The 25,312-nt window shown below is 36.9% G+C and overlaps 3 protein-coding genes across 3 annotated transcripts; 2 read left to right on the top strand and 1 right to left on the bottom strand.

The window, feature by feature from the left end:
- Positions 1 to 571: 571 nt before the first annotated feature.
- Positions 572 to 3,237, top strand: LOC144433422 (uncharacterized). The gene is made up of 2 exons (XM_078121738.1): positions 572 to 615; positions 1,484 to 3,237. Exon 2 carries the CDS (start codon positions 1,491 to 1,493, stop codon positions 2,502 to 2,504), a length of 1,014 nt encoding a protein of 337 aa, XP_077977864.1. The 5' UTR covers positions 572 to 615; positions 1,484 to 1,490; the 3' UTR covers positions 2,505 to 3,237.
- Positions 3,238 to 3,788: 551 nt separating this feature from the next.
- LOC144433421 (uncharacterized) lies at positions 3,789 to 6,765 on the top strand. The gene is made up of 2 exons (XM_078121737.1): positions 3,789 to 3,881; positions 4,873 to 6,765. The coding sequence occupies exon 2, from the start codon at positions 4,880 to 4,882 to the stop codon at positions 5,915 to 5,917; it is 1,038 nt and encodes a 345-aa protein (XP_077977863.1). The 5' UTR covers positions 3,789 to 3,881; positions 4,873 to 4,879; the 3' UTR covers positions 5,918 to 6,765.
- Positions 6,597 to 23,854, bottom strand: LOC144433420 (uncharacterized). The gene is made up of 3 exons (XM_078121735.1): positions 23,680 to 23,854; positions 9,797 to 9,907; positions 6,597 to 8,802 (listed from the first exon to the last, which is right to left on the bottom strand). Exon 3 carries the CDS (start codon positions 8,781 to 8,783, stop codon positions 7,485 to 7,487), a length of 1,299 nt encoding a protein of 432 aa, XP_077977861.1. The 5' UTR covers positions 8,784 to 8,802; positions 9,797 to 9,907; positions 23,680 to 23,854; the 3' UTR covers positions 6,597 to 7,484.
- Between the last annotated feature and the right edge of the window lie 1,458 nt (positions 23,855 to 25,312).

Below are 25,312 nucleotides of genomic sequence, written 5' to 3' on the forward strand. Positions count from 1 at the left end.
TTTGAGAGCGCTAATTTTTGGATGCGGACCCAAAAATCAATGTGATTTGTTTTATTGTGCATACAGCTGCAACCCAACCCCCCCCCCCCACAAAAAAACAAAAACAAAAAACAAAAAAACGTTTGCCCATAGTTGATACATACTGTTCACGGTGTACAATATTACAAGTAAGTTATTTTTTGAAAAAACTTTCCAGTTGCGGCTAGTGCAGTTCAAACATAAACATATGTATCACAAAGCTTTCCTTCTCTTTAGCATCATTTATAAACAACACCAAATCTGTCTCTTGGACGTCGGTGAATACTCCGTTTTGATACTATACAGTACTTATCACACCATCGTAGCATTCAAGGGCTATGACCTATTTTTATTGAAATATTCACCATGCCTTGGCCATGTGTGCTAACTACTTGATTTGAAGGGTGTTTGTTGTATTAGTTGTATGATTGTATTACAAATATTGTCCTACCCCTAATAATTTTCGACCTTGTATACTTTCTATGACATTTTAGTAGTAAGCGTAAAGAAAAGTTCAAATACAGATACTATAAAACAAACTGGTAAAGGGGCATTAAAATCATTTCGTGGACACCTTGGTGGTACTTAGAGCTTCCCGTAAGTATTGCTCAGTGGAATTTTAAACGTTATCTATCTATCTATCTATCTATCTATCTATCTATCTATCTATCTATCTATCTATCTATCTATCTATCTATCTATCTATCTATCTATCTATCTATCTATCTATCTATCTATCTATCTATCTATCTATCTTTCTATGTATTGACTGTCATTTCTATATTTTTGTGGCAATTTTGGAAAAATACTTGATAATGTAAATCTTCAAAAAGATCTTAACGATATGGGTCTTCTAGAATCTATTTTGTATTATTGTGATGGTTGTTAGTCAAATTCTGCCTTAGCCTCTAGTTCTCATCAATGCCTAATGACATACACGGCAAAGACAATATTGTATCTAATATAGCCATGAACTAAATAATGGACGCTCTGTAGGACTATATGTATACTATAACAATCCCAGAAAGTACGTTTTGTGTATGTGTGAGTTCTGTCTTGTACCTCACAGTTTTAAAGACTGGAATGATTATCTTGGTACAATATTCTTTTTTCAGAGCGACATGTTTCCACATTTTACCATCGTAGTAATTCATGTCCTGAGAAAAATAATTGTACAAATATGTTCTGCCATACTCCTGCACAAGGATGGGGTTTGAAATGGGGTTCAGAAAGTTTGATGTAACATACTTGCTGGCAATAAATAGATCCGTATGTCAGACCTGTGGTATCATTTTAAGTCAAATATATTGCCAGTGTCTAAATGTAAAAGTACGTAAAATCATACATATTTTAATCTGTAGTGAGGTCTAACCGTGTACCTTTTCAAAGATTAATTTTGAAACTAAATTCAAACTGTAAAAAAGGTGTTTCTTACTTTCATAAACCCGCTTTGTTATATTTCTAGAGCTAAGATGAAGACGATACTCATATTTGTGCTGTTGGGCAGTTTCTGCATATATGGCTATGCCGCAAAGTTGGAAGTTGAAGGTCTGGCAATAAACGAGGATCATGATGTCGAAGTTGCTGTCAGAGCAATAGATGAAGAAGATGCCGGAGAAAAAGTAGTCGAGGAAGATGCGAAACGAAATGTAGATGAAGAGGAGGAAGATGAAGAAGAGGAAGACTTGGATAAAGAAACGAGAGATATTCTTCAGTTGTACAGAAGGCACCATGGCGGCAAAAGCAAGAAATGCAAGAAAGGCAAGAAGTCTGGAAGCAAGTCGTCAAAGTCGAAATCCAAGTCTGGAAGCAACTCAAGAGGTGGGAAATCAAGTGGTGAAAGCTGCAAGGCCGGCCCTCCTGGTCCACCTGGCTCACCAGGCTCACCTGGTCCAAAGGGATGTAACGGACAGAAGGGTCAGAAAGGCCAGAAAGGTTGTAAAGGACCCGTAGGTCCTGGAGGTCCCAGTGGACCAAAGGGTCCTAAGGGTTGCAAAGGTTCCAAAGGGCCAAAGGGACCAAAAGGTCCATGTGGTCCTAAGGGCGAGCCTGGTACTCCTGGCTCTCCTTGTGATTGTAACACAAAGAAATCCGCATTCACTGGGTTACGTACATGTAATTCATGTGGATTTAAGAATGGTAACATCATTCATTTCAGCAAAGCGTTGACCAATGTTGGCGGTGATTTCAGTTATAAAACTGGCATCTTCACTTGTGATTTCCCTGGTACCTACTTATTTAGCTTCAACACCAGAAAGCCTAAAACAGAAACCACGGTTCAGGTAGATTTGGAATTAAACGGCACAACCCAAGTTTCAATTCATGAAACCGATGATCACCGCCAACATGGCGACACTGGCAGTGTCAGCTGTATTCTTAACCTCAAAAAAGGTGACCAAGTCTACCTAAGATTAGTTCTTGGGAGTACACTGGAGGTTGGAACCAACAAACCAATATCCTTCTCAGGGCACCTCATTTACGGTTAATGTATTAAAGCATAACATGATGACGGCACAGGTTATAATATAAAGCTGTTCGATTTTTTCAATTGAAGCCACTATTGTATATTAATTCACAATTATTTACTTTCATATAATTCTCTACAACCTGTTTAACAAGAAAATGGAAGAGTTTTTCTCCTTAATTTTACCGAATTTATTGCTCTTTATTAAATTTGCTCCAAAACATTTCCAGATTCTAACAAGTTCAGCCTCCAAGGGTGGACACACAGTGATAATTTACACTCTATGAACGTAAACAACTATCATTAATAATGTGGTCTTATGGCTTCGACGTATCGATGACAAACGGATCCATGATGTCAAGGAAGGTATGAAAATTAAATTAGCATGGTTCTGTCAGTACTAAGATATGCACAGGTAACAACAACACGGGAAAAACCCTGTAAAGTAAAGGTTAAAGATACAGGTCATTGTGAAATGTCTCAAGCAAACAACCACATGGTACCGGAATTGTGTGTTTACATACCTAATATAGCCATTGTAGACTAATACTTAGATTGTCACAAAAGTAATGTTATCATTTTTATCCATATTATTGTAGCTACGCTTGCTTAGTCTCTAAGGTAGCATGTAATATACATGGATATTTCTGTAACACTTTTTTTTCTCAATTTGGTAAATACTTTAAAATCAGAACGTGGTTACTTTCTGTTATACGAAATAAATGTTGGGATATGCATATCAATATTTGCGTCTTTTAATTTTCATTGCAAACTCGGAATGGTTGACTTTTGAATTTCTCAAAAGCTGTCTCTAAACCAGGTAACTGAATAAGTATCGAATAAAAGAGTTACAGGGACAAACTTGCTGTCTGTATAAGGTCGTAACAGTTCAAATTGCTTCAAGAGTCAAGATACATGTAACACTTGAAGGACTTGTGAAGTGTAAATTAGAATCAAGCTAACCATCAGAAAAGTTCACCCATATACACGACATAGTGTAATTATATTGTTAATATGAGATCATTGATGGAAACAGTGATGCAACCACAATCAAATCTTCTCCATCGCTAAAGACAAATGATGAGAACGAGGATCAAAGTCTTAAAATGTGATTCCTTCTTCTGCAAGATCATTTGAAACAATATTTTACTCTACTTACAAGAGTGTGTCTAACAGGAAACCCCATTGTCTCTAATAGTAATAGTGAATAAAAGCGCAAGACCAAACAAACTATTGTGCAAATATTTTCATTTCACAAATACTGTATTCCCCTCCACATTTTACGCTTTCATGCAACAGTTGGTATAAGGAACTATTCAAATACAGATACTATAAAATGTACTGGTACGTAGAATTTCAAGTCACTGCGTGGACGTTTCTATTGCACTTAGAACCTCCTGTGAGTATTGTTCTGTTTAAACTTGATCTATTTTACGATAATAGTTAATAGTTAATAGTAGTCATATGTATGTATGTATGTATGTATGTATGTATGTATGTATGTATGTATGTATGTATGTATGTATGTATGTATGTTTGTTGTATGTATGTATGTATGTATGTATGTATGTATGTATGTATGTATGTATGTATGTATGTATGTATGTTGTATGTATGTATGTATGTATGTATGTATGTATGTATGTATGTATGTATGTTTGTTGTATGTATGTATGTATGTATGTATGTATGTATGTATGTATGTATGTATGTGGTTACATTGATTGTAGATTTGTATAACTTTTTACATTGATCTACTATAGTTCCTGTTAAGCGCCATAAAACATTACGTCGTATTACATTTTGGCACAATACAAATTATCTCCATTGATCGATCGATCGATTGATTGATTGATTGATTGATTGTGTGTGTGTGTGTGTGTGTTGGTTCGTTGGCAATCATTCTTGTGACATTGCTACTTTTGTACTAGTTATATTCATACAAGTCTGTCTGTCTGTCTGTCTGTCTGTCTGTCTGTCCTGCGTAATGGTAATCGTCTTCATAATTTTAAAACCTAAAAGTTGTATACCCATCTGATACTTTACCTAATTATTGCATCACAGATTGCGTTTGTTGGAGAAATATACAAAATCTACAACTTATGCATATGTGTTCTGTTCTATCTTAAACGGAGATGGGATTAGAAGAGGACGGGAAGGATTATGTATTAAACTTGCTAGCAATACATGTGGTTTTGAAGCCTTGTTATCATAACATTCCATAAATACGACATATTGTCAGTGTCTAAAAGTTATTATACTTATAACATTGAACATTTGAACTCTGTTGTGCTGGCATCTAACCTAGTGTTATGACTAGGGTGAACCTTTAAAAGATATTTCGTCAAGATGTATATCGATCTGATAAATCCCTTTTGTAACATTTACAGAGCTAAAATGAAGACAATACTGGTATTTATTTTGTTGGGCAGTTTCTACATACGTAGTAATTATGCCGCAAAGTTGGAAGTTGAAGGTCAGAAAACAAACGACGACCATGGTGTCGAAGTTGATGTCAGAGCTATAGATGAAGAAGATGCCGGAGAAAACGCCGTCGAGGAAGATGCAAAAAGAAATGTAGATGAAGAGGATGAAGATGAAGATGAGAAAGAATTGGATGAAGAAGAGAGAGATATTCTTCAGTTGTACAGAAGGCATCATAGCAAAGGCAGAAGCAAAAGCAAAAGCAAAAGCAAAAGCAAAAACAAAAGCAAGAAGTCTGGAAGCAAGTCGTCAAAGTCGAAATCCAAGTCTGGAAGCAACTCAAGAGGTGGGAAATCAAGCGGTGAAAGCTGCAAGGCCGGCCCTCCTGGTCCACCTGGCTCACCAGGTGTACCCGGTCCAAAGGGATGTCGCGGACAGAAAGGTCAGAAGGGGCAGAAAGGTTGCAAAGGACCTGCAGGTCCTGGAGGTCCCAGTGGACCAAAGGGTTCTAAGGGTCGCAGAGGTTTTAAAGGGCCACAGGGACCAAAAGGTCCATGTGGTCCAAAAGGCGAGCCTGGTACTCCTGGCTCTCCTTGTGATTGTAAGCCAAAGAAATCCGCATTCACTGGGTTACGTACATGTAATAAATGTGGATTTAAAAATGGTGACATCATTCATTTCAGCAAAGCGTTGACCAATGTTGGCGGTGATTTCAATTATGGAAGCGGCATCTTCACTTGTGATTTCCCTGGTACCTACTTATTTAGCTTCAATGCCAGAAAGCCTCAATCAGAAACCACAGTTCAGGTAGATTTGGAATTAAACGGCGACAAGCAAGTTTCAATTCATGAAACCGATGGTCCAGACCAAAATGGAGACACTGGCAGTGTCAGCTGTATTCTGAACCTCAAAAAAGGTGACCAAGTCTACCTAAGATTAGTTCTTGGGAGTACACTGGAGGTTGGAACCGACCAACCAATAGCCTTTTCAGGGCACCTCATTTATGGTTAATATATTCAAACTATTATTTTGCTGACGACATAGATTATAAGATAATGGTTAGAATTACCAGTCGATACCACGATTGTATACTTTGTCATAATTATTCACTTTCAATTAATTGTTACTATTCATATGGATTCGTTCTCTATACATAAAACCTGGAACATTTGCATCTGTCCAAATTTTCAAGTTTTCTTCCAAATGTATCTCAGAATCTTAAACAACATTACACTTTCAGAAGAAAGACACTGTAAAATTGTACTACATTTGCATACAAAAAAAAGAACATTAACGATTTAGATGCCCAGCCTAAATATAATTTGGTGAATATATAAGTTATGAGAATTGTTGATGTTTCTTCAAATGAATTTTGTTCTGATATTGAGGAAGAACTATATAAAACAGTCTACAAGATGAAAAATATTACTCATGTGTACAATGATATCAAGGAAAGCAAGACAATGACTTTGAGATGGCTTAGTCATTTGTCACATAGGAAATAGCAATGGTAAAAGAAAGATCTGTATGCTAAAGGTTAAAGGTGAAATGTTAAAAGTCACAACTGAGTATGAAATTCCTCATGCTAATATACACACACAATCATATGGTAATGAAAGAGCGTGTATGTACTTATTTCAATCAATGTAAACATAAGACACAAAATCCAGAATTTGACACAGCATCTGAGTTATTACTTCTTTTATCCCTCTTATTACAGCTACATGTAATTTCGTTTATATCTTAAAAATGCATGTAAGTTTCTGTGAATGTAATTTTTTTTCTGAAATTAGTAGTTACTGTAAAATATCAACGCGACTACTTTCTCTTGTAATGAATAAATCCTATAGAGGATATGCATATCAATACTGGTGTGTTTGAGTTTCACTGCAGATGCGAGCATGATTTACTGTCCCCGTCAGGTATTTTAACTACGTACCTAGATACATATCGATCACAACAGTGTGATATAAAAACTTACAGAGTCTTTACCAGATTTTAACCGACTTAAATTACTACAAGAGTTCAAGATGTGTGTTACTGGAATGCCTCTAGAAGTACAAGTGAGGAAGAATTCCAATTCTAAATTGTAAATTACAATCATCAAAATTTCCCATTCATCTATTCAAAGCAATTCCAGTGTATTCTAATTAGGGGATGCCTGGTGGACAGGGCTACACAGACGCAATACAGTGTTCTCTATGACTAACACAGTGCCTTTGGTGGCCCCTTTGTCGAACTAAAATACCATATTTGATAACAGAGAATGATTTGAATGCGATCATAAGTCCTCTTTACGACAAACAATTCTTCCAGATTCCATAGATGTATATTACGCATGTTAACAGGTAGATAGTGACTTGTTACACGCCAGTTGTTTTCAGATGATTCTAGTGTCCTTTTAAAAGATAAGCAAAAATGCAAGTTGGTTCAGGAATGTTCAGAAATATAGTTTTCTGTCGCTCCTTGCTCCTAAATAACATCAGTAGAAACTAAACTTGGGGAAATCTACAATACTAAGGCCTTCTATTGAATTACAGTTACATCGCCCATCAGTGTCAAAGGTGAATATCACATATCAGTCTTCGTATATCAAGTGTCCAGAGAACACTATCGGTTTATTATCACCAACTTCTAAGGCGTCCCCTTCCACCAGACGCAAATATACTTCATCACCTTCCTCCAGTTCAAGCACAGCACTAACGGCTCCACTGTCTGTGTGATCACGATGCGCATCAGTTTCGTGTACAGACACCTGTGTCTGGTCATTCACTTGTAGGTCTACCTGAATAGTTACTTCTTGGGTTGGTTTCCTGGCGTTGAAGGTGAAGAAGTAAACTCCCGGATGTTTGCAGGTAAATATGCCTTTCTTATAGTCGAAGTCGTTTCCCTTGTTGGTGATGGTTCTACTGAAATGGATGATCTCCCCGTTCTTAAAGCCACAGGAATTGCATGTGCGTACAGCAGTAAATGCAGACTTTTTCCTCGTACAGTCACAGTCTTCTCCTGGAGGTCCTGCTGGCCCTTTCGGCCCAGTTGGTCCTTTTGGCCCCGGAGATCCGGGATTGCCAGGTGAGCCTTTAGGTCCGCATGGACCTTTCGGTCCTTCCGGCCCTGTTGAACCTCGACACCCTTTCTGTCCCTTATCTCCCTTCGATCCTTTGCATCCTGGAATACCGGGAGGGCCAGGTGGTCCAGGTGGTCCAGCACCACAATCTCCTTTGCATTTTTCACCACTACAGGATCCAGAACCACTTTTAGATGATTTATTCTTTGATTTGTTCTTAGAAGACTTGTTCTTTGAAGACTTATTCTTCGACGATTTGTTCTTCGACTTAGATTTCTTTCGTTCCTCACGGTCTAGTTCAAATTCGTAATCCTCATCCAAGTCAGTATCCCTTTCAACCACGTCCTCCTCATCTGCTCCTTCACCAGCATCATCTTCATGCAGTTCGTCGTACCTATTCTTTAAAATTGCCAATGGAAGGGGAGGGTGTATGTCATATTCACTCTCCTCTTTTCTCTTTTCTTTTCCTATGTATGGCTGGATTTTCATTTCCCCATAACCATCCTCATCTCCAACATATGGCTGTATTTTCTTCTCTCTATCAATTTCGTTGCTTTCCAAGTGTGGTTGTATTTTAAACTCTCCTTGTTTTTCATTCCGCCTTTCTTTTTCGATATACGGTTGTATCTTCATCTCTCCGTCATGTTCCACCTTACCTCCATTTGCATCATGAGGGAGAATCTTGAACAAGTTGTCCTCGTCCACGGATCTTTGTTTTGGCTCTGTTAGTTGTACACCAGCTGATTTAGAATCAACACTGTGTATAACACACAGTAGTAAAGGAGCAAAGGTTACTATCCAAATCTTCATTTTTGGTTCCACTGTTCTCCTAGTGACAAAAACATAAGTTTGAAAGATAGTAAAACTTTCTGGGTTTAAAGTAACCTACACATTTCAATAGTGGAACTACTATAGGTCTTTATTCATACAGTTCAGAATCATACCAAAATATAATATTAAATTTCATAATATTTTATCAAATTATAATCTGCTGTATACTTCAATTGCCTAGTAATTACAGGCGGTTTGACTATTCCTATGATAATCTGGGTATATAGAAATGCTAATTAAATCTATATTAGAAATACGGTGTACTGAAAAAGGTAATATCATGACGTATTAGGTAAATGTAAGAAAACAAAGGAATTTAAAATAGCTGGTACATTTACAACGTATGCTCTATATGTTAACAAAGATCGGGGTTTGACTTATCAAACGTATGTGCGAACAAACAAGTTGCATTTACCATGAACCACATATTATACGGTTGGAAAATCATGTTTATTTTGCTTATCTGCATGCTTTAGTCACTAGATTTAGCGAAAGATGAATTCAGTGAAACCAACTTATATGTGGGGATTGTAAATTCAATGTCAGATAATAGTATCTACCAGTAGAGTGTATCGATTACTTATAGCAATCTTTTAAATATACTCAAACATCCTTCAACTTATTAACTGTCTCTGTATTACAAAAGTTACTGTAGATGCTCGACAAGTTCGATTTGGATATTAGAAAAAGAATATCTCGCCAGGCAGTCATAATCAAATGAAAGGTTTGGAATTTATACTGTATGATCTATGCTAAACATAGGGCTAGAAATTTAATAGAAAATTATCTTTGAGTTATGCCATATCAATAGTCTTATCATAAAGTTAATTAATATTGTGTTTCTTAGGTAAAGGCCAAGGTTGAATAAGGATTGAATTTTAGGAGTGAAAACTAGTTGTCTGGCAGAGCGACGTCAAAATGTTGGACCTGAACAAAAGTCTGATCGCGTGTAATCCTTGTCGTTCCCCTTATAAGATAACACTAATACTCACTGTGTTTTCAAGTTAGCGTTAAGAGACAACCAGACTGAGAAAAGCCTCACAGATCCACCTCTCTTGCAATATAGCCACAGCAATCACACGTCAGCCATCGACAGTATTGTCCTGACAATATTTAAAGGAAAATGACCCAGCTTATATTGTGAATCTGAGTCCTATTAAAAAGCATTTCAGATGTTAAAATTTGTTTTTAATTCAACAAATATTAATAATTATCTATGCCACTGTGTATATTCTGTAATCGAGGGATATTCTCTTGAGTCGTCGTTATCATAAATTCCGGTACTGAACATCAACGTAGGCATTTACCACTCACATGGGATACCAGCATGTCTGTATGTATGAGGTAGATTCCATGATGGTACCCACACATATTTCAAATATAGAACGGTGAACTAAATTACTGTAAACTCACGGTTGAGGTATCACGAGAAACAAAATGTTATAGGACGATTTTATTAAGGCGGATTTCATATGTACAAGCGAGGGCATTAAGACAGTTCTGTCGAAACATTGTCAAGCTACCAGCCTACATATATTTTATTACAAATAACAGTAAGGGTGGTCGTAGTTAATTTCATTTTATCTTATCACCAAGGGGATTTCTACGTCTGGATAAAAAAAAACCATAATGTCACTGATTATAAGATGACAACCCCGAGTACATACATTATGTGTATCTGAGGGGGAAATCACAGCTCATTGCTGAAACTCGGAAATGTATGTATGTATGTATGTATGTATGTATGTATGTATGTATGTGTGTGTGTGTGTGTGTGTGTGTGTGTGTGTGTGTGTATGTATGTATGTATGTATGTATGTATGTATGTATGTATGTATGCTCCCTCGACTCAATGACTGCCTGTAGTATAGACAAATATTTGGCAGATAGAATTGAAAAGTGGACAATTATGTGGAAGACTCGGTTGTTTACAGCTTAAGCTTATTTGGGAGAATGTATGCACTAATTTCGTCAAAGCTCCTTTATGTACAATAAAATGTGTTATTACAATTCATAGTAGTCTAAGCATGGCGACAATCTATAGAACGGATACGAATATATTTTTCTCCAATCACTGTGTGGTGTATTTACTTTCAAATGAAATACGATCACGCTATTGTTGAGCGACCACATCGAATTGAACTTTACAGCAATTCGATACCAGCAGAAATGCACAGATGCAAAAAAAGTCGTCAGGTACCAGGCACCATCGTGACAAATTGACAATGTTTTCATATGGTAGAGTGTGTACATGTTTAACATGTAACGTTTACATATTGATGCTATCACCGGATACTGTGTGTCTACTTTACTCTAGTAACATCTACTGGTACAATTCTTACTGGGTGGCGATGAACTAAATTTTAACAAGCATACATATTCCATCACGTTTTCAATACGAATACAATCTGACAAACAAACACACTGTAAGTAGGCTGTAATATTGTTAAAAGTAAGGACCACGATTGTAAGGTGTTTTTTTTTGTCAATTTGTGAGGTATACATGTATAATTTTCAATGATTACAGCTTGCCTGGCTGCTCACTTAGGGCTTGCAGGTTAGAACGCTGATATTTATACAGGGGTGGGGTGGGGGTGGGGGGAAAGATACTAACTTAAATAGTACATCGTCAGTATGTATGTATTGTAGTTTTGACACTCATTTTCCCCAACACATGTCGAGTTTTGATTCTGGGTTTTTAATCATTATGTAGTGATCCTGTATGTAATAATGCTGACCGCATACTTTTCAAGCTGCTTATTGCTGAGTCCGCGGCATTCACAGTTGTGCTTCAGAGACCTAATTAGTACTGGGTTAGATTTACGACAAAAAGTAAAAAAAACCACCCACCACCACCAGCAGCCAACCAAAACTTTCATCCTTTTATGTAACTGATATGTATATTTTGGTCTCTGTTTTCAAGCAAGACTTTTGATCCCGAGTTTTTAAAATCTTTGTAGAAATTAAATTGGTTCGGCCATGGTTTTGTGCCAAGAATTATTCCACCACGGTATCTATCTTGCCCAATAGGGAGGTACGACCATGTTTCGCAGCACAACCGTAAACAGGTTAACACTACTACCCTTTCCTTCACTCCCCGCATAAGTGCTTCACTCTGGTGTATAGTAGTAAACGTATATACAAGTGTTAGCCAGTGTGTCAAATTAAGGGAAAATTACTGTTGCTCACAAGAACCGTCAGCTAGCAAAGGTTACTCTTCCTTATGGGGAAACTACTGGTCCTTACTCCATGCAGCCTTTGAACTCTATCTATGGCTACAGCTAAAAGATCATACGATTTTGAACTTTAACATGATATACTTATGTATTTTGCTGTGACAAAATAAGCGGGTACAATACATAGTTTACTATTCACAATGTTTCATCTTTATAATCTCTTCTGTTATTCACAACCTATTATATAAAAGTACAGATACAAAGATTGCAGCTAATGTGGATGAATGAAAATCATTCAATCATATTATCTGCAATCTCAAAGAGGTCGCAATCCCTTCATTCACCCCACCGTCTGATTCAGCGCACGAATGCCTAAAATAGGTCTGAATGTCTAGGACGACCTGATTAGTCAGTCAATAATAATTCGAGAAATTCAACCAACCACTTATGTTCTAACATATTGTTGTATGCTATGCTATGGTATGCTATGCTATGTCACGGTAAACACGGTCAACAATGCTCTGGCACGTGACGAGTCAAATTGGATTGTAACCAATAAACGTAAAACAGGTAGAGAGAGAATTGTCAAGGCCGCCTCCTTTGCACCACCAATCTTTTTCCTATTATCCCCCACCATTTCCTCATCATCAGCCCTCCCCTGCCGTAAATTCCCGTAGAGGGCCAATCCTTGGTGATAAGTGGAGTTCTTAGTCAACCGTGACCACATTATAATCGGTATATACGCGACGCTATTTCTTTGCGTTTTGTGAGCGACTAATATTCTTTCTTAGAATCTACTTTGAATTTAATAAATCTGTTTAAATTGTAACTGCTTCCAAATTCATTTACTTATTGCATTTCTATTGAGTCGAACTCATTTTTTTTGTGTCGAAGAGCAAGCCTAAGTGTGTAGACGATGTCAAACGAATCTGACAAAAAAAGAGCGACGTAGGAATACATAATTTCATAAACACACACTAGACTATAGTAAGAGGACGATATTTTGTACGTTCGGACAAAATATTAAGCTGAGTAAAGTTTTCGTCAAAATTTCACACCACTTATTGCATAGATAATCTTTGAGGGGTTTGCCTATTTTAATCACATGTACATTGCATGGGATTCAAACATAACAAGCACTGCACTAGTTCTAAACGGGGGTATTTTATTTATCGATCAGACAATTAAGAATGTGTTCCCTGAACGTTATTAGAATATCAATATTTTTTTAGACATTGTTCATGTCCATAAGGGGTCTATTTAAATCTAATAATTAATATGATTACATGTTGAAATCATGATTGAGTGGGGGGGGGGGGGGGGGGGTTTTCCTGATTTTTGGGTGCGGACTGAAAAATCAATTTGATTGGATATATTACAAATACTTTGTGTATACTTTTACTCAAATTTGTTTTCTTACACGGTGTGCAAGGTGTACAATGCTAGAATTAAGTCACAGTATCAAATATTAAAGAAAAAAATGTCTGAAAACACGTTCAAGTCAACTTTAATATGTCGTAGGACAGACCATGCACCACGCTTGTATGATAAAATCAAAATAACAACAAAACAAATAGAACGATGTACAGGGCAGCTAACAATTCGTAATAAATATATGAATGGAAACACAATACAATTTCCGTGTATTGATTTAATATTCGCTTTTTATTACAAATTACAATCCAACAATCTTTCAATATATTATTAGGTTTCGCTCCGCCCTCACCGGCCGGCTCTAGATCTATCGTGAATCTATCTGAATTGAGTTGACCGATGTGTGAGGGCGCCCCATCACGGCCTACATCACTGACTAAAAGGATTACTTACTGACCATTTTGAGGTGATGGTGTTCCATGTATTGACTAATTTATCTTGACAAGTGGTGTGGATGAATATGCCAGGATGGTGTTTCTCCTTCCAAATGTAAAATGATTTTTTTTCAAAACACTTGTACATCCGATGAACATTGATGTCCAATTACCAAGTGTTGATAAGACACTTCAAAGTCACACACGCACACATAGAGGCGCGCGCACGCACACGCACACACACACACGCACGCGCGTGTGGACATACGTACATACATACATACATACACACATACATACATACATACATACATACATACATACATACATACATACATACATAAACACACACACACACACACACACACACATATATATATATATATACATATATATATATATATATATATATATATATATATATATATATATATATATATATATATATATATATGCATGTGTGCGCGCTCACGTACAGTTACATACATACATCCATACATACACACACACACACACACACATACATACGTACACACATACATGCACGTACATAGAGACATTTGTGCACCCCAACAGTTCACACAGATTACGCATTTTAACAACAGATATGGCCACTATTCGATTAAATTTGGTGTTTTCGTGGAAAAAGTTGTAAGCTAAGCATATGTCCCATATGTATATCACCTTTGTGCCAGACTTATAAGGAATTGGCTATTGCATGCAAACGATATGATTTAGAGTCTGACTGGCCGTACTTTGAATATGCAAAGAAATGCTCTGAAGATATGATATAAGGTGTATAAAATAATAGTATTTTGCTCTACATTGTCGATCGTCTTCCAGCATCTTGACAAGACTTGTCTATTACTGACGACTATTGTTGTCGAACACACTATTCATTATGAATAAGGGATGTGCAGCATGTAGGAAAATGAGTTAGACTTTTGTCTAGGTCTTCAAGCGGTCGCTCACCTACAGTCAACAGGCACATTGTTCAATTGTTCCACCTGCATTTCTTGTTGGTGCTTGTGAAACGAGATTTCAGTATCGGATTAAGCACCCACACTGAGGAAATAAGTACTGACGACAGTGTTAACACTGTGTATTGCAGGACCTATAACTACATTTTGCACATTCATTTATTATTTTTGTGTTGGTACCGATTTGGGGCCATCATGTACATGCTACCGCTCGTGTCAATAGTTCTCTGCTTCGTTTGTGTTTTTTGTGGTGCCCAGGACGCGCAACCGTCTTTTTACATACAGCCAGAAGACCAGAGCCAACACTTTTCTTTCTTGAGCAGCAACCAAATAGCTCTCCGTTTATTGTGCACAGTGCAGAATCTTCAAGCAACTCAGGACATGGTATGGTACAAAGAGGGCATTCAAATAAGTCAAGGAAAAACAATGTATATCATCACTGGTTTGACTGACAATCGTTATTCTATCATTGAGTTGTTATCAGGACAGTATTCTACATACAATCTACAGATTCAAGCCGATGCTTCTCATGCTGAATTTGATAATGGTCAATATATCTGTGCTGTGACACACAGTGGTTCGACTACTCCTGTAATACAGTCAGGTGTCCTTTATGTTAGAAACTATGTTCGCCCAGAGAATGGGGACCTTCAGTGCTCAATTGGTTTCCATGGACCGAATAATATGAACGTTAGTGAAGGCAATGAAATACGTTTGACTTGTTCATGTGATCCAACAGGTGTACCGAAGATAAGACTACAGTGGAACAAGGAGGGGGACGTAATTCAATCTCTAAAATCAACATCTAATGGCTATAGAGGAGACAACGCTCTCAGTTTCATTCGGTACGATTGGATAGCGAACAAAGACGAACCACACGCCTTATTTTCTTGCACAGGTTTTCATCCACTGCTTCAAAAAAACAAAACTTGTCAACTCGGACCATTCAACGTTCAATATAAGCCAAGTATACAAATCATGTCTTCTTCTCAAACCGTCTCAGACGAAGATATTCTCATCACTTTCACATGTGATGCAGAAGCAAACCCAGCAGTGGAGAAGTACGAATGGACTTTACCAGATATTCCTAGATTTACAACAGAGAGTGGTAATATTCAACTTTCCAATGAAAACAAATCACTATCAATGACGGGATTTTTGATGGAAGATAATGGTGAATATACAGTCACTTGTAAAGCTACTAATACTATTGGAAAGTCTACTGCTTCGGCGATTTTTAATGTGATTATTCCCAGTTCTACTACAATAACACCAGCATCGAAGGATAACGGCATTACTGAAGATGACAGTGATAGAGATTCTGCTCCTAGATCCCAGACTAAAAATGTTGGAATCATTATTGGCAGTGTTATCGGTTCTGTCCTTTTTATTATTGTAATAATTATCATCATCATAATCTTGGTAGTCTGTGTCCTGAAATCACGAAGGAAATCAACCAGGAAGAAAAATCCAGAACGTCATCTCTCACTAGAGAATATCAGCAGTGATGGAAAAGAAGAGATATCGCCATATGCGAGTTCAGTTGGATATCAAAACGACCATGTTGATCTATCTACGGAAAATAACGAATACGATTCAATTGAAATCACACTGCATACAAAACTTGCGTCGAAGAAAACTAATAATTCTAAATTAAGCAGTCCAACTGTGATAACAGACGACGGAAAGACAAGATCACAAACCAATACAACAAAGAAAGGTTCATCAAAAGATCTTCCCAGTATTGAATGGAAAGATAACAAGAAGCCGATGGTCCCAAAGAAACCAAACAATCATAACTGCAAAGATACTGTGTCAAAGGTGATCAATGGACAGCATCAGTCGTCTGCCACAATGCACGAAAGTGGGGTTACTGATATAAACTACCAAGAGACATCTGACAACATAAATACGTACGCCCAGGTGGACATGTCCAAGAAGAAACGTAAATCTAAAGACGGAATTTCCACTACCTCTAAAATTGAGGATATGAAAGTCTCTGATAAAGACAACAATGGCATCATTAGTGATGTGAAAAAGGGGGAAAACACCGCATATGAAACAGACTTCCTTGCTATTAGTGGTACACAAACCAATGATGAAACATGTAATATGTATGCACAGGTGGACATGACCAAGAAGAACCGTAGAACCTATGACAGAACCTCTACAACCTGTAATGCTGATGGAACGACACATATCAACGAAAAACGCAGCGAGATCGATACCGATGTAGACAATGAACTTGAAAAGAACTCACGAATGAATAACGTGGAAGGACTGACCTACGCTGAACTCGATTTATCGTCAACAGAACCTAAAATGAACAACAAGAAACGAAGTATGAACATTGACAACAACGAGGAGGGCACGGTGTATGCAGAAGTCAGAATTTGAATTTAAATGACGTATTCTGAAAGACCAATTAACTTTATTTTATATAACTTTGTTAGAATAAGCGCAATGCAGGCTACCTGACCCTTAAAAATATCGATGACATCAATATCAACAGTGTGGTCATCATCACAAGCACAACTATTACCATCAGCACCACCACCGTTGTCGTAGTCATCATCATCATCATCATCATCATCATCATCATCATCATCATCATCATCATCATCATCATCATCATCACCCACCCACCCCCATCATCATCATCCTCATCCTTATCATAATCATAATTATTATCATCATCATCATCATCATCATCATCATCCTCATCATGCTCCTCCTCCTCGCCATCATCATCATCATCATCATCATCATCATCATCATCATCATCATCATTGTAACAACTACTATGTCGCTGCCATTGTCAACGACTGGAACTATCAGCAGATTTAGGACGAAGACGAGATCAATAACTGAAGTACGAATGAAAGTAGTAAAGTTGCAGACATACAGACAGACACACATTAACTTGAGATTTAACAATTTGGTAATGAGACTCAAAATATCAAGTATAACTAACAAGAAATTAAAAGTCCATTGTACGTCCAGTAGCAACTACAGTTTTAGTATTATTAGCCAGTATAGTGTGAACATTTAGTAACTATTACTTTGTTTTCATTATATGTACTAAGTGTCTCTGTACATTATCTAAATACAATTGACAGTTATGGGGGGGGGGGGGGGTTAATAGAATTAAACATGTTGCAGTTTAGTAACGTTTATCATGTTTGAATTTTATATAGCAGAAATCTTATAACTCGTTTATCAATATAAAAACGTATCCGATAAGAACAATCGAGTAAATACTAGTTCTTATCACCTTTAAAAAAAAATCAAATAACGTAATATCTTAAGTGAAATTATTAACCATATTTGTGTGGTTAATGATTGATTTACGAAATTACAAAAATATTCACTTTATTTGAATATAATTCACTATTGTAAAATCAGGTTATAAAATTGAATTTGTGATTTTGTAAAGAACAGTTTCTTAGGGAAGTACAAGTAGAATACTGTGGTGAATTTGTAGCTACAGATATGCTGTGAGATGGTAATAAGATGGAATTTAAGAACTGAGTTTTGGACTGCCACTTTCATTACAGTGTTCGGGTGTTTTTATAACATGATGGTGATAGATATAGAAACAAAGAACGTGAAATAAATACTTGGTGTAATTATTTGTAAAAAATATAACATTTGTCAATATATGCTAGAATTCAGAAATCATAGAACCTGTACCTACATATACAAGAACATTCATGTCTTTTTTGAATCTGACAAACTTGTGGTGATAAAAATATAACTATAGTCAGTGTACTACCTCAGGTTACACGTACTTCTCTTTCTGGTAAACAAGTTAACGTTTGACGTCATAAAGGAATGCTTTAGAACTCTTTCATTGTATGCTGCTAATGATATTACATAGCTATGGGTGGAGTGAACAAACAATTCTTTTGATGAAGGAGAGAGACTGATTTGGGGTCATGCTGAGACTATACTGTTTACCTGGAGGGTTCAGTAGTTCAGTCAAAGCAGATCCTGACGAGCTAAGGTCATAGGTCAATAACGGCATATGTAATATAAAGACAGCACTTCCAGTCTGAAAGAAAATAAACACTACTCTGAACGTATATCATCTTCGTTGTAGTATACATGTCTCTTGTCAGTGTGTTTTGATCACCAAATTATAAATCTCTGGATTATTGGCAGGGATTGATCATTCTGCATTGCAGTGAAAAAGTGAGAAAAGAACAAACAAACAAACAAAACATCATCATAGCCATGACAATAAACTTAAAACGTTGTCAAAGTTGTATATGTCACAGAGGTGTATTTCTCACATTAAATCGTATTTAAATTGATAGCAGTAATAATCAATATAGGTACTAAAGGCAGAACTAAGTCTGAACACAGTTTTTCTTAACAAAAGGTGTGCACAATAAACGATCGATGAAAGGAGGACACTCCCAGTCATACAAACAGGGTTGGCTTTGTCCGACTGTTCATGTGTCTTTTGTTCCTTCACATACTGCAGTATGGTATAGAATAGCACACTGTTGAAATCATTCAGTTATTCTTCTCTCGTTCTCGTTTTTACGGACATATCTGGCGAGATTTCAAATCGACAGAAAATATCTATGGTAGGGTAACAGCGATTGAAGAAAGACGAACCCGGGTGTTTTGTAACTGTTTAATTCCGGAGCATATTTGCGGTAATGTACGAGACTTTGTTGTTGGATCTCCTTGGCTTTGCAATTGTGACAGTATCGTGTAATGGCCAGCAAGACACGACCCCTTCGTTCTACCTAGAGCCAGAAGACAAGAGCGTGACATTTCCATTCAACAGCAATTACTCGCAAGCACTCATTTTATCGTGTGGTGTGAAGAACCTCCAAATAGGTCAGTCAGTGGTGTGGTACAAGAGAGGTACTCCCATAAGTCATACAACAGCTATCTTCTACTCTACCGGTTTAGCTGACACTCGTTATTCTGTTATCGAGTCGATATCAGGAGAGAATTCTATATACAATCTCCAGATTCAAACCGATGCTTTTCATGCTGAATTTGACAATGGTGCATACTTCTGTGGTGTGAAAAGAACTAGTGCCCTTGTCACGATTTCTAACGTAGCATATATTAGAAATTATGTTTACCCAGAGACTGGAGATTTACAATGCTCTGTTGGTCTCCAAGGATCAAGTGACTTCGATGTCATTGAAGGTGAAGTTGTACGTCTGGTTTGTTCGGCAGACCCCACCGGTGTGCCACAAATAGCACTACAATGGTACAAGGTGTACAATACGGTCACGCAATCTCTGTTAACAACTGGAAGTGGAACCGATGAGAGCAGTGGTTACTTTTTCATTAAACATATTCTTACAGCGACTAAAGGAGATAACTTAGTGTCATATTCTTGTACAAGCTATCACCCAACATTTCAATCAAACAAAACTTGTCAACTCGGACCATTCAACGTTCAATATAAACCAAGTATACAAGTCATGTCTTCTTCTCAAACCGTCTCAGAGGAAGATACTCTCATCACTTTCACATGTGATACAGAAGCAAACCCAGCAGTGGAGAAGTACGAATGGACTTTACCAGATATTCCTAGATTTACACTAGAGAGTGGTAATATTCAACTTTCCAATGAAAACAAATCACTATCAATGACGGGATTTTTGATGGAAGATAATGGTGAATATACAGTCACTTGTGAAGCTACTAATGCTATTGGAATGTCCACCGCTTCAGTAAATATCGATGTTAAAATCCGTTCATCAAAAACTATGGTTACTATGTCAACAACAAAAGATGAAGGGATACATAAGGTTACCATGACACCAACAAGGAAAGATAACATTATACATACAGATAGTCATTTAACAACGAAGGGAAATTTTATATCTGACAATGAAGATAACACTACGGCTTATCATGCTAGTAAATCTGAGAGTGGAAATGCTGGAATCATTACTGGTATTGTGGTGGGGGTTGTCATTGTTACTGTGCTAATTATTATCAGCCTTGTGATATTCCGTGTCCTAAAAATTCACAGGAAATTGCCATGGAATAAAGCATCTGAGGAATATCACTCAAGACAGATCTTCTCTTATGGAAGAGAAGATATATCACCGCATTCAGGTTCAGGTAACACTGTATATGATAACATTGGACAACCTAAAGACAACCATGAAAGTGCTTCTGTTGCAATCACACTGCACCAAAAACTTACTTTCAGGAAGACTGGTAAACGAAAAGAAGCTGTGAATTGGGAAGCAGGGAAAGATATTCAAAGTATCGAACTGAAAGATAACACAAACTCTATGCTTGAAGAGAAACAAAACGTCCGTAAACTCAAAGATAATACGACTAAGAAGATCGCCACCTCTATGGATGGACAACTCTCATCATCCACGGGACAAAAGGGGAGGGTCAATGGTAAAAACTATGTAGAGGCCCCTGCCATTAAAAGTAATGTGTACGAGCAGGTGGACGTGTCAAAGAAGAAACGTAAAACTGGTCGCAGAATCCCGGCAAGCTCAAATGCTGAAGAAACAAAAGAATCGGATCACGAGTACGTTACAACAACTTTGAAATAAAATAACAATCACAATATCTGAATCTGGTCTTGCCAAAAAACTATAAAAGTGGTATATTCGGATCTATTATTTTGACATATCAAAGAAGAAACGTAAAACATACGATACGCCTTCTGAAAGCTGTAAAATGCTGAGGAAATAACAGAAATTAGTAAATACCATAGTGACGACAACAACATTAATCTACTAGTAAAGAACCACCGAGTGAGTGAGTAGGAATGATTGACCTACGCTGAACCCAATGCATTGTAAACAACACCAAATCTGAACAATAAGAAACGAAGTGAGAATATTTACTGACAAGAATGGGGAGCACATAACTTGTAGAAGTAACAGTGTGATTTCAAATTAAAATCTTAGAACAAAAAATATTCAGAGGGACGTATAGGACTGGTGTAACTATAGTATGTGCATGCCAGCTATCGATGTTAATTGTACGGGTGGAAATTTGATGTAAATTAAGAACGAGGTCCGGACTGTCAACATCATTACAGTGGTGATATGTTTTAACATGATGATAATTATATTAACGGAGAATCGGAAATAAAGTTTTTAATATATGGAACGCAATTGTCCGACAATATGTGCTGAACACAGAATTTGTTGTTCCCACGACCAGACAGTTAAATCTACTAGCAGATTTTGACGTTTTAAAAGAACTCTTTAGACCCCTTTCATTGAGCGTTGTTAAAGATATTTTATGGCTATAGTTGCAGTGAAAGATTTTTGGACAAAGGAGGCAGACAGATTAGGTTTCGTGCGTGTTAAGATGTTATTGTTTACCTGTAGGGTTGAGTAGCTCGGTCTCATGGAGAGTTATGAAAAGATAGGTTCAAGGGTCAATAATTGTAAAGGTAACCTTAAAATAGCGTGTCAAATCTGAACGAAATCAAGTACTCTACTATGAACATACTTCTCCTGTGTGGTATAGATGGCGCTTGTCATGTTGCCGGCGACAAAGTATTGATTTACTTAAAGTGGCACAAGCTGAGTTTCTAAATTTTTACTTTTATTTTTATTTTTAGGTGAAAATACTTAAATAAAACCACATTCCAGTATAATGAAAATGTCAGTACATGTCATCTACATTGCAATTGTCTTTTAGCTTTGTTAGAACAATTACGTTGATTTCATAGTATGGATTTCCTGAACATTGTTTGATACGCATATTAATGACGTCATTGGATAGTTTTGTATGGGTTATATCTTAATACCAGGTTTGAGTTCAGTCAATTGCAAGTGATGGTTAAGTACATTTCAGTAAGGAGAATTCTACAAGTACATTTAAAATATGCAGCAGAAACTATGCCCAAATAAGTATAAACTCAGCTTGTGCCCCTTTAATTTGCATTTAATTATTTTGAACTGATACAACAATTTTCAAGGGTTTACATTCCTTGTTTGTTGTAGATTATTGCTTACTCACTTACTGTAAACTGTAATTCATATGGGCTGTTCCCCCACGATTCACGAACGTAATCACATAAACGATGTATTAAAATTAACGATTCGTCTTCGGTACTGCATGACATCCGAGTTGAAAATAACCGAAACTTTTCAACCCACGTGTCATAGGTAGACTATTTTTGGCTAGTAGTGGTCATTCACATATCATTAGGCTCATTCGTCATTTTTGTAAAATATGACACGAATTTCCAATTTTGTTAGCTGTCATGTATGTACATGTATGTATGTATGTATGTATGTATGTATGTATGTATGTATGTATGTATGTATGTATGTATGTGTGTGTATGTGTGTGTGTATGTATGTATGTATGTATGTATGTATGTGTGTGTGTATATATGTATGTATGTATGTATGTATGTATGTATGTATGTATGTGTGTGTGTGTGTGTATGTATGTATGTATGTATGTATGTATGTATGTATGTATGTATGTAGGGGCGTGTGAGCACTGGTACGTATATGTCTGAGGGTTGTGAGAGTATGTATGTTCAGAAGTTATATACGCTACATTCAATCAGTAATTAGTGAAAGTCATACCACCTCCAGACACACATTTAAACACAAACGTGACCTGCCTCTTGTTTTAACTATACAAGTATAAATGCCAGATTGAAAGCAACAAGCGTGAACAAATATGAAAAGTTTTCTAGACCCTGTCACATGCAGATTGAATTATGGGTTACTTTCTAGTACAGTCAAAGTATGCATTGTTCGTTATACATTGTGTACATAGGGTCTATTACATGACTTTAAGCAAACATATTTCACTGTAGGGACAATAAAAAGTTAAATTCCTAAAATGAGGGTGAATATTTACATTGAGAAGAGCCAAGTGTTCATCACAATATCTATAGCTTGAGTCAGAGATAAACTGTTTCACTTACTAAACCCGGCCTCGATAGCAACATGTCTCTGCATTTCATTTGATAGTGTTAAGATAAACGTCTACCAACATCATTAGGCAAGAGTCGTGGAAAACAGCGTTCTATATTGAAACCTTGGTCGATGTTCTCAGCAGGCACGTACTATGCAACACTGTACGGTAAATACAAATGTATTGTCCCAGGAAACTGCTGCATACATAATGGTTAGAGGCTATTGTGTGAATAGTGGAACTTGAGGTCACTCATGTATACCTTTAACCTCATTATTCAAATTCTTTGTATGACATTTCTCATTCTTCGTTTACGCAAACAAACCTATAAGGGGTGGACCATTTGGAAGATTTCGGGAAAAAAAAGATGCCAAGTGGATTTACTTGAAAAAAAATCCGGATATGAGTGGGTGATGAAAAAAAAAGATGGACCACTGCTGCTAGAAAAAAAATATCTTGGCAGGGAAATGATGCACAGGATCGAGTATACTGTTCAACCTGCTAGTACCTCTCCAACCAGGACACTTGTCAAATCATGACAAACAGTTTCAAACACATGTCAGGGACCAGTCAGTTTCGTTAGCCTGTGGTACATATATATATTTGTTCTTTTCTCTGTTTCTTTCATAAATGGTTTAAATATTACTTCATGTAAGGGTTCAAACATAACTATACATAAAATTATACATATAATACATATATTACCTAGCTACCACACTAGTTACAGAACATGCCATGTAAGTGTTTGGCTGTTTCACAATCAGTGCTTCACCTATCTTGCACTTTGGGGCAAAAGTGAACTTGAAGGTTTTGTAATGGTAATCTTCATACTATTGGATAGTTTATAAAAGAACTTAATCTAAATTGTTCTCGTCTCTTCTGTATGAATTTGTCAGAATGGATGATATACTTCCTATTTCAGACAATACACATCGACACCACAACTCAAATTCAAGTTTCTATTGTACACTAGGTATGACCTCCTAAAGTGCTCTCACACATCAGTAACGTTACTATGCATGCAATATCAAGGCCCCTATACCAATGTTACAGGCCCACTTTTATAACATGGAAAACTTATTTAAAAAGGTTATATTTACTTTAGCTTTTTGATGCTTGGCAATATATATCTCAGAGGCTATGAATAACCTAAAAATTGCCTAAATAGAAACAAAAAACTACAGATTTGGCAGGGGGGCCCCTTGGACTCCATCACCCCAGAGGCCACTCATTCGTTAAACCATCAATAAGATTCACAGAAATTGGTAAAAAAAACTTGAAAAGCTTCTAGGGGAGACCCCCTAGAACCCACCTCCGACATAAGAGGTAGACATGTTCCAGTTTGTAATCAAAGTTCTTTCCTCCACCTCTTACTGTCAAGATGCTATGGAACTTTATTTAAAAAATGTTTCAACCTTATGTAGTTGCTTTTTACATGTTAGAGCTGTCTTGTAAAGCTTGCAAATTATTGTCTGAAAGTGTCCGTGAATAGCCTAAACATTGCCTTTAGAAGTAAAAACTTTCCCTGGCTTCTAGGGGGAGACCCCCTAGGACCCCCCCCGTAAGAGGTAGACATGTCCAAGCCTCAAATCAAAGTAGTTCTTCCCTCCACCTCTTACTGTCAAGATGCTATGAAACTTTAT

The sequence above is a fragment of the Glandiceps talaboti genome, chromosome 3 (genome assembly GCF_964340395.1).
Source record: "Glandiceps talaboti chromosome 3, keGlaTala1.1, whole genome shotgun sequence".
Classification (NCBI taxonomy): domain Eukaryota; kingdom Metazoa; phylum Hemichordata; class Enteropneusta; family Spengelidae; genus Glandiceps; species Glandiceps talaboti.